We start from the raw sequence: 14,895 nt of genomic DNA, 5'->3' as shown, positions 1-14,895 counted from the left end.
GGACAATCCTGGGCCAAAGTGCCCCTGAATGAAATCACCTCTCTCAGGAAATCTATGGGGGGAACTGCAGGGTGTCAGAACAGCTGGGCACATGGCACAAGGGAGACACGTGAACAATCCCTGGGACAAGGACGGGGCACTGCAGGAGCTGATTCTGGCAGAAACACCAGCCAGACCAGGACACACCTGCCCTCAACCCTTATCTTTTGATAAGGGAAAGGTCCACAGGGTGCACCGCTGCCACGCCCCGAGTAATCACCTCCTCAGTTTTTAATTGATTTCAGCTTTCACATTAACCTTTGTGAGCTGAGTGTACAGAGAAAAGGCCACAGCCTTGTTTGCCGGATATGGGAGGGCCCAGAGCTCCAGTGACGCCCCAGCATTGTCCCCTGCCCTGGCCAGTGACCACTGCTAAACCAGACAGGCAAGAGGCAGCTGTGGTGAGGCAAGCAGCAGGGAGTGCAGGACCATGGCAACCTACGTGCAGCTAAACACCGGTGCCAAGATGCCCCTGGTGGGGCTGGGCACCTGGAAGGTAAGAGCTACAGAGAAAAGCACCTGCACTGCAGAGCTGCCAGGCACAAAACTTCACTGCCCTGGCCCAGCTCTGGAGAGCTGTCCTGGTGCCCAGGGCTCTGTTCTACCTGGCTGCTGCGCTGAGTGGGAGTTGGAGTAGAGCTGCAGATAAATGGCTGGAGGTTGATTTCCTGCCCTGGAGTCCATGTTTGTCACTGCAAGAAATAGTGTTCTTGTAAAGGAAAAAAAAAAAACCATTGGGAGGGATTGCTTTTGCTAACATGGTTTCCCTGGTTTTATTTTGCTAGAAAACAGGTCTTTAACAAGCACTGATTTGAGATTCCTAATATTTATGCATTTTTTCCAGTCCCCAGCTGGGCAAGTGAAAGCTGCGGTGATGGCTGCCATCGATGCCGGCTACCGCCATTTCGACTGTGCCTACGCATACATGAATGAGACTGAGATTGGGGAAGGGATCCAGCAGAAAATCAAGGAGGGAGTGGTGAAACGGGAGGATCTCTTTGTTGTCAGCAAGGTAAGCACCCAACGACCCTGCAGCCTGGAGCACAGCTCAGGGAATGCTTTGTGTAGATTATTTTCCTAGCAGGAATGTAAGTAATGGAGATAAACTTTATGCTGTAGGATAAAGCAAATCCTCACAGCATTCAGGTCACTCCTGGCACAAGCTGGCAGCTTCACCCCATTCTGTACAGAGAGTTAGGAAGGATACACTGTGTCTGCACCCTGCTGTGGTGACCCAGCAGTCCTGGGGGATGGATTGATGAGTGCAAAAGAAGGGAAGCAGGGAAAGGCAGAGCGGGCCAGGAAGCCCCAGCAAGGTAAAACAAGTGATGCAGAGGTCAGAGACCACTCAGTGTAAAGGACTGATAGAGGGAGAAGCAGTTTGCTGCCACCCTGCTGACTGCTGAGGCACAGCAGAGCACATGGGCCTGTCACTACCTGCTGCTTGTTCCAGCAGCTGGGCTCAGAGCATTGCTAAAGGGTGTCCCTGCCATGGGAAGCATCGTTCTGGGCACCCTGGGACACTGCAGTCTGCTCAGCACGTGTCCCAATGAAGGTGGGGTTGGTGGGTTTTCTTTCTTGTTACAAAAATCAGGCTACTTAGCTGGAATCTGGAGTTACTTCTTACTTAAGTAAAGCTTGGTGGCAACCACTCTTTGTGGCTTGTCATATCTTCCTGGCTTTGCCTGCCACATGCAGTGCAGAGGTTTGTGCATGCTCAGGAACAACAAAACCACCACTGCCTCTGAAAGCCCCTTACTGCCGAGGCAGACCCTGGGGAAAAGGGGCTAGCACAAATGATGGGTAAAGTCATGAAACCAGAGCCTGGCACACACTGCCCCCAGAGTCACAGGCTAGAGCTTGCCACATCTGACTAGGACAGCCTCATGCCACATCACCTTCCAAAGAACAGGGAGCATTCCTGTGCTGCATTGCAGAGCATCTGAGAGCAGTAACCAGGAGGTCACAATCTCCCCTGGTTTTCTTTCCAGCTGTGGTGCACCTTTCATGAGAAGCCTCTGGTGAAGGGAGCCTGCCAGAAGACTCTTGCCAAGCTGAAACTGGATTACCTGGATCTCTACATCATCCACTGGCCTTTTGGCTTCAAGGTACAGTAACAGCAGGTCTCATTCCTGGGAGAGCTCCTCAGAAGTGCCAGGAGCACTTGCAGCATCACTGCTGCTGCAGGAAGAGCCTGTGCCTGCTGTGCCTGCTGTGCCAGCACTGCCCCAGTGCTGCCCATCCCCAATCTCTGCCCTCCTGATAACGGGAACAGACCCACGCTGAGGTGAGGCCTCTGCCTGCAAGCAAAGCTGTGCCTCTTTCCCTTTACAAACCCACTGCGTGCCCCTCTGACAGAAAACCCCCTGGGACAGAGGGGTGCAGTTTGCTGCCTGACAGAAATTCTTTCCTCTGCAGGCTGCAGAATGACACAGTGCAAGTGAACACTTCCATTTCCCATTCTTCCTTTTCATCTCCAAACCCTTCATACAGCACAGATTGAGCTGACCTTGCCTGTAGGAGCCTTAGTGTTGTTTCATAGACTTTGGATTTCAAAAAGATGATACCTGTTAAAATCTCTATTCTACCTTATGCTTTTGAGCTCAACTCCATTCCTTCAATATTGTTTTAGTTGGCTTTATGCGGGCAAAGTTGTCAAGTGAAACTGCACAATATTGTGGCATTTAGATAATTCCAATAATTCCAAATCCTTTGGCCATACTGTCTAGCTAGAGGCTGTTCTAATTTTTCTAATACAGCAATTTCAAGAGTGAGCCTCCCCATAGGACATCTGTCAGCAGATGCACTCCAGTATAAATGTCGGTGTTCACAGGGCTAAAGTCAATTCTCCATACAGCTTTTTGAAAACAACTAAAGAAACTGTTACTTGAACAATACTTGAAATGAACTCATGTGAGACTCCAGAATATTTTTCTGTAAGTTAATCACTTTCCTACTTGCACTTTGTGGATCACCACTTCAGAGGGTCTAGCAGAAACACCTGTCTTTATTGGGACAGTAGTTGACAAAAATGCATGAAATAAGAAGTGACTGATGAACTAGTTAAGTTATGGTTACGGAGAATTCCTCCGTTTTTTTAAATGCAGTACTAGCTTTAGCTCCTTACATCCCCTTTGGGGGATTTTACATAGCTGGTGTCTCAGCAGAGATTATTTCAAGCCTTTTTTCTCTCTCTGACAGGCTGGAGAGGAATTGTTTCCCAAAGATGACAAAGGCATGGCCATACCCAGCAACAGTGATCTTCTGCAGACGTGGGAGGTGAGTTCAGCCAGAGCAGAGGAGGAATGTCCTTATCTTCATCAGTCTCTTCCATGCTTCCATCACCTTCAGCAGTCACAGAACTGTTGTCTCACTCCCACAAAATTAGTGGGAAGGAACATAAGGCAGTACAAAATAGCTTTTCATAATGGGAATGCTTAATCCTTCCCTAGTTATTCCTTTTCTCTGAGTGTCTTACTTGACTGGAGCTGCACACGAGACTAGAGCTAGAAAAAGTTCACTGAGGAACAATAACAACTGTACAATTGTTTTCACCACAGTTCTGGTGCCTTTCTCGAGTTGCTCATACAAATTTCACAGAAATAAAGACATTTTAGTTGAGATCTGGCCTGCAATGTGTGGGACAGCTCCCCAGTGCTTGCACAACAGTGGGTTACTGAGTATCATCATTCTTCTCCTCTTGCATCTCAGTGTGAATTTCTACACACTCAGGGAATGAGAATTAGGTGAGATGGCATTCATGTGCCAGCACCTGCTTCTCCCTCAGAGAACTTTGCAACTCTGAGTGGTTCTTTTGTGCTGCTCGTGGTGGGAAGCAGCTCACATTAGAAGGACATCACCATGAGCTGCCTTGCACACTGCATGGTGGTTTTGCTGTTTCAGGCCATGGAGGAGCTGGTGGACTGCGGACTGGTAAAAGCCATTGGATTCTCCAACTTCAACCATGAGCAGATTGAAAGGATCTTGAACAAGCCAGGACTGAAGCACAAGCCTGCAAATGTCCAGGTGAGCTGCAAGTGACTGCAGGTGACTGGTTCTGTGGGATTATAAAGATCCAATTACAGTTGAATGAGGAAATGGAAAAAGGGTGAACAAAGTAGACAAAGCATATACTTTAAATCCCTCTCTATGAATATTTCAGATTACAGTACTTGGATACTTCTATTATTTTTGTATCACCCTGCTCAAACACTGTTTAAGGATGTTGGAGAATTTCCCTGAAAACAGTCTTTCTGGAATAATAAAGAACCAAGAGCTTTGTGAAACCCCCCAGCAAAAACTGTATAAGCACTTTGTATCAAAATAGCTGTTTTGAATACTAAGGATGAGTATTCATGCAGGCCACTGTCAAATTAGGGAAAAAAGCATCCTCTAATTGGATTAGGAGGTAATTTATGGAGCACACCAATACTGCAGCAGTTCTGCCACTGTCAGACTCTTTGTTTTTGTGTTGGCAGATTGAATCTCATCCATACCTCACCCAGGAGAAGCTGATCAAGTACTGTCAGTCCAAAGGGCTGGCTGTGACTGCATACTGTCCCCTTGGCTCTCCTGACAGACCATGGTAAATTTGCTTTGCAATCTGCCAGGGATTATCTGCTGGGGGTTATGACTGAAGCACTGAGACTACATATACACCACTCATTTCTTCTTTAAATACAGATCTCTGTTGCTGTGCTGAATCTTTCTGTGGAGGTTTCTTGCCACTGATTTGTTTTCTCTCTGTAGGGCTAAGGCCGGGGATCCTTCCCTTCTGGATGACCCCAAGATCAAAGAGATTGCAGCCAAGTACAACAAAACCCCAGCACAGGTGGGTACTCCTTCCCAATGTAGGAAAACAGAGCTCTGGAAAGGGCAGAACCTCTATCCCTTCCCCATGAACTGTGGCACTCCTAGCATTTTTCCCTAACAATGCAGATTTTTTTATTGTATTAGCTGCAGGACAGACTATTAACTCTTTGGCCATCAAAAAGACTCGACCACTTTCAGATGTCACTTCTCCTCTCAAGTCCTCTTGCAGAAATGAAAGCCTTGTATATAGTGCAAAACTTCTGGGTGCTAAGAAAAGGAATTGACTGGCCCAAACCCAGAATGAGAAGGAGACTTTCCATGGGGGCTTCCACCACGTCCCTCTTTGCTCTCCAGGCAGTGCAACCTGGACTGCAGGGACAGGGATGATTTGAAATGCAGCTCTGCAGAAGTGGTAAACAGCTGTTGGAACAGGAGGAATGATTGAGTTGTCTGTTCTTGCAGGTTCTCCTTCGCTTCCAGATCCAGAGAAATGTGATTGTGATTCCCAAATCTGTCACCCCCCAGCGCATTGTGGAGAACTTCCAGGTGAGGGAGCAGGAGTGGGCTGGGTGCTGCCCTCAGGGGTGGCTTGGCACTGATCCTTCAGCTCCTGCAGCAGGACTGGGCTTCTTCCTTCTTTATGCTTAACTATACTTTACTGAGTGTCAACCCAAGCCTGCTTTTGAGAGTTTAATCAGCAATCCGTACATGATATTATTCCCTGTTCTGTGGCTTATGGATGAGCAGGCACAGCTTGCTTGGAATCTTCACACAGGAACATGCCAGAAACATCTTATCTAGAATTAGCAACGTTCATAAAATAACCCCTTATGTCCATAAAACAAGTTGTTCTTCATAATTCAGTGGTCCATGTGTGAAAATGGATTCTCCAGTGTGGGGTTACTCTTGTATTTCTCTTAGGTCTGTTCAAAGAAGTGATTTCCACTTGTATCTCTGTTTAGGTGTTTGACTTTGAACTGACTAAAGAGGAGATGGCAACTCTTCTGACCTTCAACAGAAACTGGAGGATCTGTGAAATGAACGTGTAAGTGACGCTGCTTGTTTCCTTCTAAATCTTAAATTCTGAGTATTCTTTACAGGAATTTTGTGTCACAGCTTCTAGGTAACATGAAATTCAATTTATTTAAAAGTCACGCCAACTCAAATTCCAACTGGTTTGTTCCAAAAAAATAACATTTTCAGGAGAGGGCTTAATATTTTCACTTAAAAAACAAAACCGAAAACAACCCACAAAAATTAAACTGAACTGCATTCTAATTTTTAATTCTTAGTTTTCAGGAAGATCACTGTAACTTGAATTACAAAAAATGAGTTCTGGATGTTGAGCTCATCTCTGTATTAGACAAGGAGGACGTGTATCTGTACCTGCTCTTGCTGTAACTCCATGATGCAAGTCCTCCCTTGGTGGCTACTCCATGCACACAACATATCTCTGCATCACATTCAGCTCATGTGTGAAAATAACATTCTCTCTTTCATTTCTTTCAGGTCCAAAAATCTCAAGGAATACCCTTTCCATGCAGAATACTGAAAGTGCCTGTAGCATGCCTTCACCAGACCTCTGGTGTCTCATTTGCCTCTGCTCTAACTTTATCAATTCCTCTTATTGCATTCTGTCCTGGTGCTGCCAGTGAAGACATGGGATATTTATCCCATGAAATTTGGTTTTTGTGGTAGAAAGAAAGAGAATTTTCTACAGCACCACCATTCAGTGATTGCCTTCAGTCTCAAATCAGCAGAAACCAGGCGTTGACAAACCCCAAAACAGACCCCACAGGTCCACGTTTTCATCAGAGGTGTCCTATATTTAAAATAAAATTCACTTTAAAATGCAAAAACCTGTCTGGCAGAATGTCTACTGTAGGAAAAACCCCAAAGCCTCCCCCCCAGAGATGCACAGAGGGGTGGGCTGCAGTCGCCTGCACTGTGGGGACACAGATCCTGCCTGGGACACTTGGCATTTTCCCTCAGCACCCACCTTGTCCCCTCTTACCAGCCACAGCCCCCAAGCCCTGGGCACAGCCCTGGTTTTAATTGACTAGAATGATCACAGGTTAAAGTCTAAAAAAAAAAACCTCTTGGGGAGACACAGAGAGATTGGTGAGACCTCAGAGGCAAAGCAAAACACAAAAACCTTCTGCCCAAAATCCCCTCTTAAAAGACCGGGGTGTCTCTCACGGCATGCCTTGGGAAAAGCAAGCACCAGCCTCCACAGGAGACCACGATTCACAGAATAAAGTAAGAGGAAGGACAAATTGCATTACCCAGCCCTGCTCTCTTGTGTGATTAAAGTACAACACCGCATCCCGCAGAGGACAGCTGACAGCACTGACAGAAAACTGCAGGGATATTAAAGGGAACACTAATTGTCTTGCCTGCATTCAGTCAAATGAAGCAGAAAACTCTGGGGCATCTGCTGTGGGAGAGGAAAACGCACCATTGTACATAATTCAGATTTACGTTTGTAGCTGAATGGATTCCCCAAGTACGAGCAAACAGCAAAGCCTCCCAAGCAGCCCTAACAGGTTATTATGGAGCACCTGAAAGATCCTGTTGATAAATTAATTTCTTTTTCGTTGCACTTTTAACACCTCATCCGCATAGCATATTTTGCCTCTACAAAATTGCAAAGTCAGTTTCTATTGTGAAATTAAAAGGCCACCCGCGATTAATTTCTACACTTGTATGTTTCATTCTGAAATAGTGTCTGCGCCTCCCTAAAGGCATCGGGACAAGGTGATCATTGTGATACGCGCTAAAAACTCACTGTTCTTCAGTGGTTTTGAAAACACACCAAAACACGCTTTCCCTCAGCATTTCCAATGAAGTGATTTGTACTGATCATTTCCGAAATTACTCGCAAACTCACCCCAAAGTGAACCTGCTTGTCGCATGTTTGTGTTTCCCTCAGGGAACCGAGAGGGTGTCAGAACACCCGGGGAGGACAGGGCACAAGCCGCGGCACTGGGCCAGGGCGCTGCAGGAGCCGATCCCTGCAGGAGCTCCAGCCGGGCCGGGACCGCCTGCGCTCAGCCCGGCACACACCAGCGCTCAGCCCTCATCTTTCCATAAGGAATTTCACCTTTCTCCCGGGGAGAATCCGGAGCGCGCCCGACTCCCTCACGCACGGACTCCCCCCCACGGCCGCACGGCTGCTCCCATTGCCTGCCGCCTCCGCTGCTGATTGGGCGGCGCGGCGGGCTCGCGCGGGGGCGAGGCCGCTGATTCGTTGGAGCGACGGGCTCGCGCGGAGGCTGGGGCGCTGATTGGCTGGCACGGTGGGCTCGCGCAGGGGCGGGGGCGCTGATTGGTTGGAGCGGCGGGCTCGCGCAGAGGCGGGGGCGCTGATTGGCCGCGGGCGCTGGGCAGCCATGGCGGGCATGGCGGGGTACGTGCGGCTCGGGGCCGCTGCCAGCGCTCCCCTCATGGGGCTGGGCACATGGAAGGTGAGGCGGGCACGTCGCGGCGCGACGGGGGAGCACCTGAGGATCTCTCACCGACACCTGTCCTGCCCTTTTTCCCTTTAGTCCCCCCCAGGGAAGGTGGCAGCTGCCGTGATGGCTGCCATCGATGCCGGCTACCGCCACTTCGACTGTGCGTATGTGTACCAGAATGAGAAGGAAGTTGGGGAAGGGATCCAGCAGAAAATCAAGGAAGGTGCTGTGAAGCGAGAGGATCTCTTCGTGGTCAGTAAGGTATGGATCGGATGGTCATGGATCATGGACATAGTGGTTTTACCCGTGGGGTTTTTACAGTAGGAACATCTAACGTTTAACGTAGTTAAATGCCATAGCACTGGAGAAGTTTGTAACGTAAATGAGTTAATTCCTGATACTATTTTCTTGTTTCCTGTGCTGCCACGCAGCCCAGACCTCACTGCGGGCAAAGAGCACCAAGCTGGCCTCATTGCACATTTTATTCCAAAGAACAGGAATGTTCTGTGTGTGCAGGAGAGCACCCGAGAGCTTTCACCCGGAATTCACTGTGCCCTCTTCTGTCCCCAGCTGTGGTGCACCTTTCATGAGAAGCCTCTGGTGAAGGGAGCCTGCCAGAAGACTCTTGCAGATCTGAAGCTGGATTACCTGGATCTCTACCTTGTCCACTGGCCTTTTGGCTTCAAGGTACAGTAGCAGCAATGCCCATAACTGTTTCTTGTGGCTGGCTTAGCAGCCCAACAATTGTTCTGGCTGTAAAGACAATTACATGCCTGTTATGTGTGCCAGCACTGCCGTGGTGCTCAGCTTGACCCTGGCCATGTGATTTTGGCTCTCGGTCTCTGCCCCAGAGGCAGTTGTTTGTGTACACCTTTGATCCTGGGAATGATCAAAAACTAGAAAACTAGAGAAACTAGAGGCAGCTCTCCCAGCTCCAAGCATAAGACAGGCTCCTTTCCTTTTCTCTTGCAAATCCAGTGTGTGTTCATCTCAAAATCGCCCCTTGTGGGAAGGAGGGTTGCATTTTGCTGCTTCTCTGCAATTTTCCTTTGTGTGCTACAGAATCAGAGAGCTGAAGAAAGCATTTCTGTCTTTAATCACCAAGTCCTTAATGCAGTACAGATTGAGCTGACCTTGCTTGGAGGAGCCTTAGGGTTGTTCCACTGAGACAGAAATTCAAAAGGTGAAACATCTGTGAGAGACTTTAGGCCCCCCAAGATCAGTGAAGGAGGTGATGTCTCAGTTTGAATATTTCTAGTCACATCCTCCTGCAATCTGATCCCTCCCCATTCCAGCTGTTGCCTTTGAGATGCTCATCTTTTTTCATACTTTATTTTAACTTTATATTAACAGAGCCAGGAACATGAAATTGTCTCATGATGACAGCAGCAAACAGCTGCTAAACACAGTTCAGTCTTGGCATCTTCTCACAACTTGTCCACAAAGGCTCTTGTGACTTTCCTAGTGTTGGTGGAGTGTTGCCATGGAAGAACTGTCAGTGCACACAATACCCTTTTTCAGTAGATCTGGTGGTGCAGACCAAAGTGTTGATGCCCCCCTGGAAACAGAACAAAGCAGTTCTTGCTAGGTGGGATCTAAAGGACAGCACCTGAAGGGAGCAGTGTGAGACTGGAGGCTGTAGCTCTGGCTGGGTTGTTTCCCTGGAGGTGTTTGGGTGAGCCAGCACTTCCAGGGGTCCAGCAAAAAACAGGTGTTCTTACAGGGAATGGCCACATGGCCATTAAATTCCTTCCACTTCCCAGGAAGGAATGACTGAATGTAGACAAGAATTAGCACTCTTGCACTAAAAGTTTAAGATATTGTGGTTGTGAGCACTCAAGTGGACTTGTCAAGAGATTTTCAAGCATTTTCTTTGTCACTGGCAGGCAGGAGAGGACCTGTTCCCTGTAGATGACAAAGGCGTTGCAATCCCCAGCAACACTGATATCCTGCAGACATGGGAGGTGAGTTCAGCCATAGTGGAAGAGTCACAAGTCACATCCTCTGTCCTCAGTGTTGGCTTCAGCAGTCACAGAATGTTCATCCATGTATGCAGAATTAATTGGAAAGAACTCACAGAAGCACATGGCAGCTTTTAAAAATGTGTTTCCCCTGAAGAAAAACAGCATGTCAGGAGGAGTGTGTCCAGTCACGTCTCACCCACTGCATGCTGCCTGTGCTCCTCTTCCTGCCAGGCCATGGAGGAGCTGGTGGATGCTGGCCTGGTAAAAGCCATTGGAATCTCCAACTTCAACCGTGAGCAGATGGAAAGAATCTTGAACAAGCCAGGACTGAAGCACAAGCCTGCAAATAACCAGGTAAGCTGCACAGTGACTGCAGGGGAGTTCTTTTCAGGGATTATAGAGTTCTGATTACAGCTGTATGAAGAGGTGGAAAAAGGGCAAACAAAGTAGACACCGCATGTACTTTAATTCCCTCTCTCTGGATATTTCTTCATACAAACAGAACCAGAATATTTCCTGTTTGTCTCACCTTGTTGAACCACAACTTTGGAGTATTTTCCTGGGACCATTCTCCCTGGAGGCATGAAGAATCCAGATCTGAGTGATCATTCTGACATAATGATTGACTCTTATAAAGCCCCTCAGAAAAAAATCCAAAAAGCACATAAAGACTCAGTATAAAAGTTGGTGCCCTATAGAATTATAGTCTTGTATTGTCACATAGGCTACCTGCAGGGTCAGGGGAAGGCAACCTGTAATTAAGAAATTAGGACTCAGAAAAACCTCTGGAGCAAGGGAAAACTGCAGCAGTTTTACAGCTCTCAGTCTCTGCTTCTGTCTTGGCAGATTGAGTGTCACCCATACCTGTCCCAGGAGAAGCTGATTGACTACTGCCACTCCAAAGGGATCACTGTGACAGCATACTGTCCCCTCGGACGTCCTGACGGGTAATTTCCAAGTGGGTCTGTGTGATTTAAGACTGAAGCATTCAGACTAATTAAGTAATGGTGCAGGTGTATATATATGTGTGTATATATATATTAATTAATGGGGCTAGGTAAAATCTTTCTGAAGTGATTCTTTGTTGTTTCATCCTTTTCTCCCCCACTTTGTCTAGTTCTAAGCCAGAGGCACCTTCCCTTCTGGATGACCCCAAGATCAAGGAGATTGCAGCCAAGCACAACAAAACCCCAGCACAGGTGAGTAGGTCAGTGGATACCCCCTCCTGCAACACAGAAAGTTAGGAAACTATGTCTGAAGAGAGGGAACAGCCTCTGTGGTGTTACCTGTGAGCAATGCTGCCTTTTTATCTTGTTCACAAGCAATGCAGGTTGCCCATTCTGTGGCCTGCAAGATACGCTACTACAAACTCTGGCCATCAGTCAAGAAAATATTCTTGATTCATCTTCAGTTGTCACTTCCCCTCTCACAAGTCCTCTTGCAGAAATGAAAGCCTTGTATATAGCGCAAAACTTCTGGGTGCTAAGAAAAGGAATTGACTGGCCCAAACCCAGAATGGGAAGGAGACTTTCCATGGGGGCTTCCACCACTTCCCTCTCTGCTCTCCGGGCAGTGCAACCTGGACTTCAGGGACAGGGATGATTTGAAATGCAGCTCTGCAGAAGTGGTAGAGCTTAGGGAAAACAGCTGTTGGAACAGGAGGAACGATTGAGTTGTCTGTTCTTGCAGGTTCTCCTTCGCTTCCAGATCCAGAGAAATGTGATTGTGATTCCCAAATCTGTCACCCCCCAGCGCATTGTGGAGAACTTCCAGGTGAGGGAGCAGGAGTGGGCTGGGTGCTGCCCTCAGGGCAGTGATCCTTTAGCACCCCTGCCATGGCCTCCTGCAGCAGGAGACTGGCTCTTTCTGTCTGTCTGGAAGTCAGGGCTGCATGAAATCTACAGTGAGGAACAGACAGAGCTCTTGGAAACAGTGTGCTGATAACCTTACCAGGCACTTTACATGGGGTCTCCTGTTCTTCTGTGTCTTCCCTCTGCCAGTAGAGTCTGGAAAATCCAAAGATATTTCTTTTCCCTTCCATGTTTCATGAATCCACCGCTTGTAACCAGCATCCTTTCTGATATGAACTTCTTTCATCTTGTGAATCTTGCTTCTGATTTGATTTGTTCAAAGAAGTTAAATCCAGCTGGTTTTCTCTTTTCAGGTGTTTGACTTTGAACTGACTAAAGAGGAGATGGCAACCCTTCTTAGCTTAAACAGAAACTGGAGGATCTGTGAAATGGTCACGTAAGTGACAGTTGTGTCCTTCAAACTCTTCCATTTTCAGTGATCTTTACTCTGATCTCACAAGAACTGGCATAGCTGTTTAAAGTAGGTATATTTTGAAATCTGAAATAATTTTGAGGATGAAGCATCTGTGTCAGAGTCCAGGACATCCTCTGTTATATGCTTGGAATTCCAAAATGAAGGTTCTGCTTGATAACCTTGGCTGTGTCCATAGGGGAGAAATGGGCATTAGGTGGTTTTAAACCTAGGGTAATTTTTTTCTGTGGGGTATTATAGATCGATGTCAGCTCTTACACAGGTGGTTGTGGTGGGGAATGACCATCTGTTGTGCAAAGCACATCTGTACAAAGCACAGCTGCTTGCAGATGTGCACCCTGGAAACCCAGACAGGAAGTCTTGGCTGCAAGGCCACAGAAACTGCTGCTGTCTCTGTAAGCAGTGTGAATTCTAACTCTAACTTGGTCCCACCACTGTTCAGTGCCTGAATAATAGGGAAAAAATGGAACTTGTTGGTCCTGTAGGCTATTTCTATACTATCAAGTCTCTTAAGCTCACTCTGCAGTTACTCAGTTCAGAGCCTCCTTGGAGGGCTCCTCTGTACACCCACTGTTGTTCTATATAGCAATTATTTTAGCCTTGAGTAATCTTTCCTCTTTGATTTCCTTCAGGTGCAAAAATCACAAGGAGTACCCCTTCAATGCAGAATACTGAAGGTGGGTTTTTTCCTGTCCTCTCTCAGGCCTCCAGGGTCTAATGAGCTCCTACCATTGCCTCAAATATGCACTATGTAGCTTACACACTGTATCCCACTTGCCAGCAAAGGCACAGGCTATGTGTTCAGTGACTTTGGGCTTTTTTCTTTGGTGGAAGGAAATTGTATCATTGTTCTGAAGAACAAAACGTGGACTGTGAAGATTCTCATTACACGAGTGTCCCTGCATGGCTGAAATAGCAAAGGAGAAACAGAAGAGGGAACTACCACTGATTTTATCTACTGTCTTGCATCAGCAACACTTAAGGCTGCAGGGTTAGGGATATGTAAGTGCAGGAGAAAAATCCATCCTGAATAATAATATAATTACTGCCTGAAGGTAAAAGACAAAATTAACTTCTGGAGTACAGCCCAAAGCTTTCTGGGAAAGAAAAATAAATGGAAGAAGTGTCCAGACCTACAGACCTACAATTCCTACTGGGCCTTATTTCAGTCACTTTTTTTACAGGCTGAAACTGGACAGAGATTGATGTTCAATTTCATTCTTGACCAAAATAAAAATATTTGGATTACTGCCGGTTTGGAAGTTCTGTTCTAATGTTAAAGTGAACAAACCAAGAAGCTTGCATTAATGATGTCATTGGAAATAGTCATCCCTATTCAGTTTTAAACGATGTCACAAGAGCATTGAGATCTTGTCTTGATCAAAAGCTGAATAATTTGGTGTAACAGGCATTGACAGAGCAATGCTGGAAAGAACAGCTGAGCAGGACAAACCTGAGTATGGACTGGGGGTCAACAAGCAACAGGAGACCAACACCTGAAACTGCTGGGAAGCTCTGCATTGGCCATCACTGTGGAGTGATGGGGTTGGTAGCCAGTGCTGTCCAAAGCCCAGAGTCACAGAGGCTGGGGGACAGGGGACATGAGCAGTGCTAAGCAGAGAGTGCATAGTGGAAGTGGAAGATGTTAATACTGAGCTGCTGCCTAGAGCCTGAAGCTGGAGCAGGTTTTATGTTCTCTTCAGGCCGTGTAGATTCACTGGGACAGGTCTCTGCTCTCTGTAACCATGGGAGTGAGTAAAGGTTTCCCCTGGCAGAGCCTCTCCCTCCTGGTGGAGGGTGCAGGTGAGCCTGGCTGGGCAGTGCTGGGTAGCTGGGAGGTGTGACAGCGTGGCACTTGGGGTGTCCAGATGTCCATGTGTGCCTTGGGCTGGTGGGCACAGGGCAGTGACCCGTTACATCCACACCAGACCAAGCTGTGGGCTCTGACACACACATGTGACATTTGAGTAACTGAGTGGCCAAGAGACTTCCTTGAGAACAAGATGATTAACAAAAATCAGCATTTGTGAAGGTTAATAGTATTAGGGCCCAGTGCTGACTGACTGGGTGCTCATGCTGTACTATTTAACTCAGTGTGCAGTGGGTGAATACATTTAGACAAGCTTGAGCCACTTGCACTGAACATCACTGGTTGTGGGTGTGAGTGCATGGATGAAAGGTGCTGACAAAGGCTGAGAGACTCAATGTCACAGGAGCATCAAGAACTTGCTGTGATTAGGACTTAACTGGATATAATGAACCATGGCTGACCAGCTGGTGCAGACAAGGACTGTGGGAGGAGTCTTGGTACATACGATGTGAAAGTGCCAGGAGAACAATAA

The 14,895-nt window shown here is 47.2% G+C and overlaps 3 protein-coding genes across 6 annotated transcripts in view; 2 read left to right on the top strand and 1 right to left on the bottom strand.

Annotated features, from left to right (window-relative positions):
- Window positions 1-7,979, bottom strand: part of BPGM (bisphosphoglycerate mutase) — a 32,057-nt gene extending 24,078 nt beyond the window's left edge. Inside the window, exon 1 of one of the 2 annotated variants that reach the window (XM_063395142.1) lies at window positions 7,955-7,979. The gene's annotated coding sequence lies outside the window, so the exon portion shown is untranslated. Of the gene's footprint in view, window positions 1-7,741; window positions 7,914-7,954 lie in introns of those variants that run through there. The other variant, XM_063395143.1, reaches the window with a different exon arrangement.
- On the top strand, window positions 380-6,699 carry LOC134549527 (aldo-keto reductase family 1 member B10-like). The gene is made up of 10 exons (XM_063395139.1): window positions 380-535; window positions 884-1,051; window positions 2,031-2,147; window positions 3,241-3,318; window positions 3,943-4,065; window positions 4,518-4,624; window positions 4,789-4,870; window positions 5,314-5,397; window positions 5,814-5,896; window positions 6,361-6,699. The coding sequence occupies exons 1-10, from the start codon at window positions 470-472 to the stop codon at window positions 6,401-6,403; spliced, it is 951 nt and encodes a 316-aa protein (XP_063251209.1). The 5' UTR covers window positions 380-469; the 3' UTR covers window positions 6,404-6,699.
- Window positions 7,980-8,198: 219 nt separating the features above from the next.
- On the top strand, window positions 8,199-13,802 carry LOC134549525 (aldo-keto reductase family 1 member B1-like). 3 transcript variants are annotated; one of them, XM_063395137.1, is made up of 11 exons: window positions 8,199-8,318; window positions 8,400-8,567; window positions 8,877-8,993; window positions 10,193-10,270; window positions 10,502-10,624; window positions 11,117-11,217; window positions 11,388-11,469; window positions 11,960-12,043; window positions 12,435-12,517; window positions 13,186-13,230; window positions 13,738-13,802. In XM_063395137.1, exons 1-10 carry the CDS (start codon window positions 8,244-8,246, stop codon window positions 13,226-13,228), a joined length of 954 nt encoding a protein of 317 aa, XP_063251207.1. In that variant the 5' UTR covers window positions 8,199-8,243; the 3' UTR covers window positions 13,229-13,230; window positions 13,738-13,802. The 3 variants fall into 3 exon arrangements, with proteins under 3 accessions (XP_063251207.1, XP_063251206.1, XP_063251205.1); XM_063395136.1 differs by having other exon boundaries at window positions 13,388-13,802; XM_063395135.1 differs by having other exon boundaries at window positions 13,186-13,802.
- The last annotated feature ends 1,093 nt before the right edge of the window (window positions 13,803-14,895 follow it).

Source organism: Prinia subflava, chromosome 4, assembly GCF_021018805.1.
Source record: "Prinia subflava isolate CZ2003 ecotype Zambia chromosome 4, Cam_Psub_1.2, whole genome shotgun sequence".
Classification (NCBI taxonomy): domain Eukaryota; kingdom Metazoa; phylum Chordata; class Aves; order Passeriformes; family Cisticolidae; genus Prinia; species Prinia subflava.
Note: the sequence above shows the minus strand (reverse complement) of the source record. Positions and strands in the feature narration are given on the sequence as shown.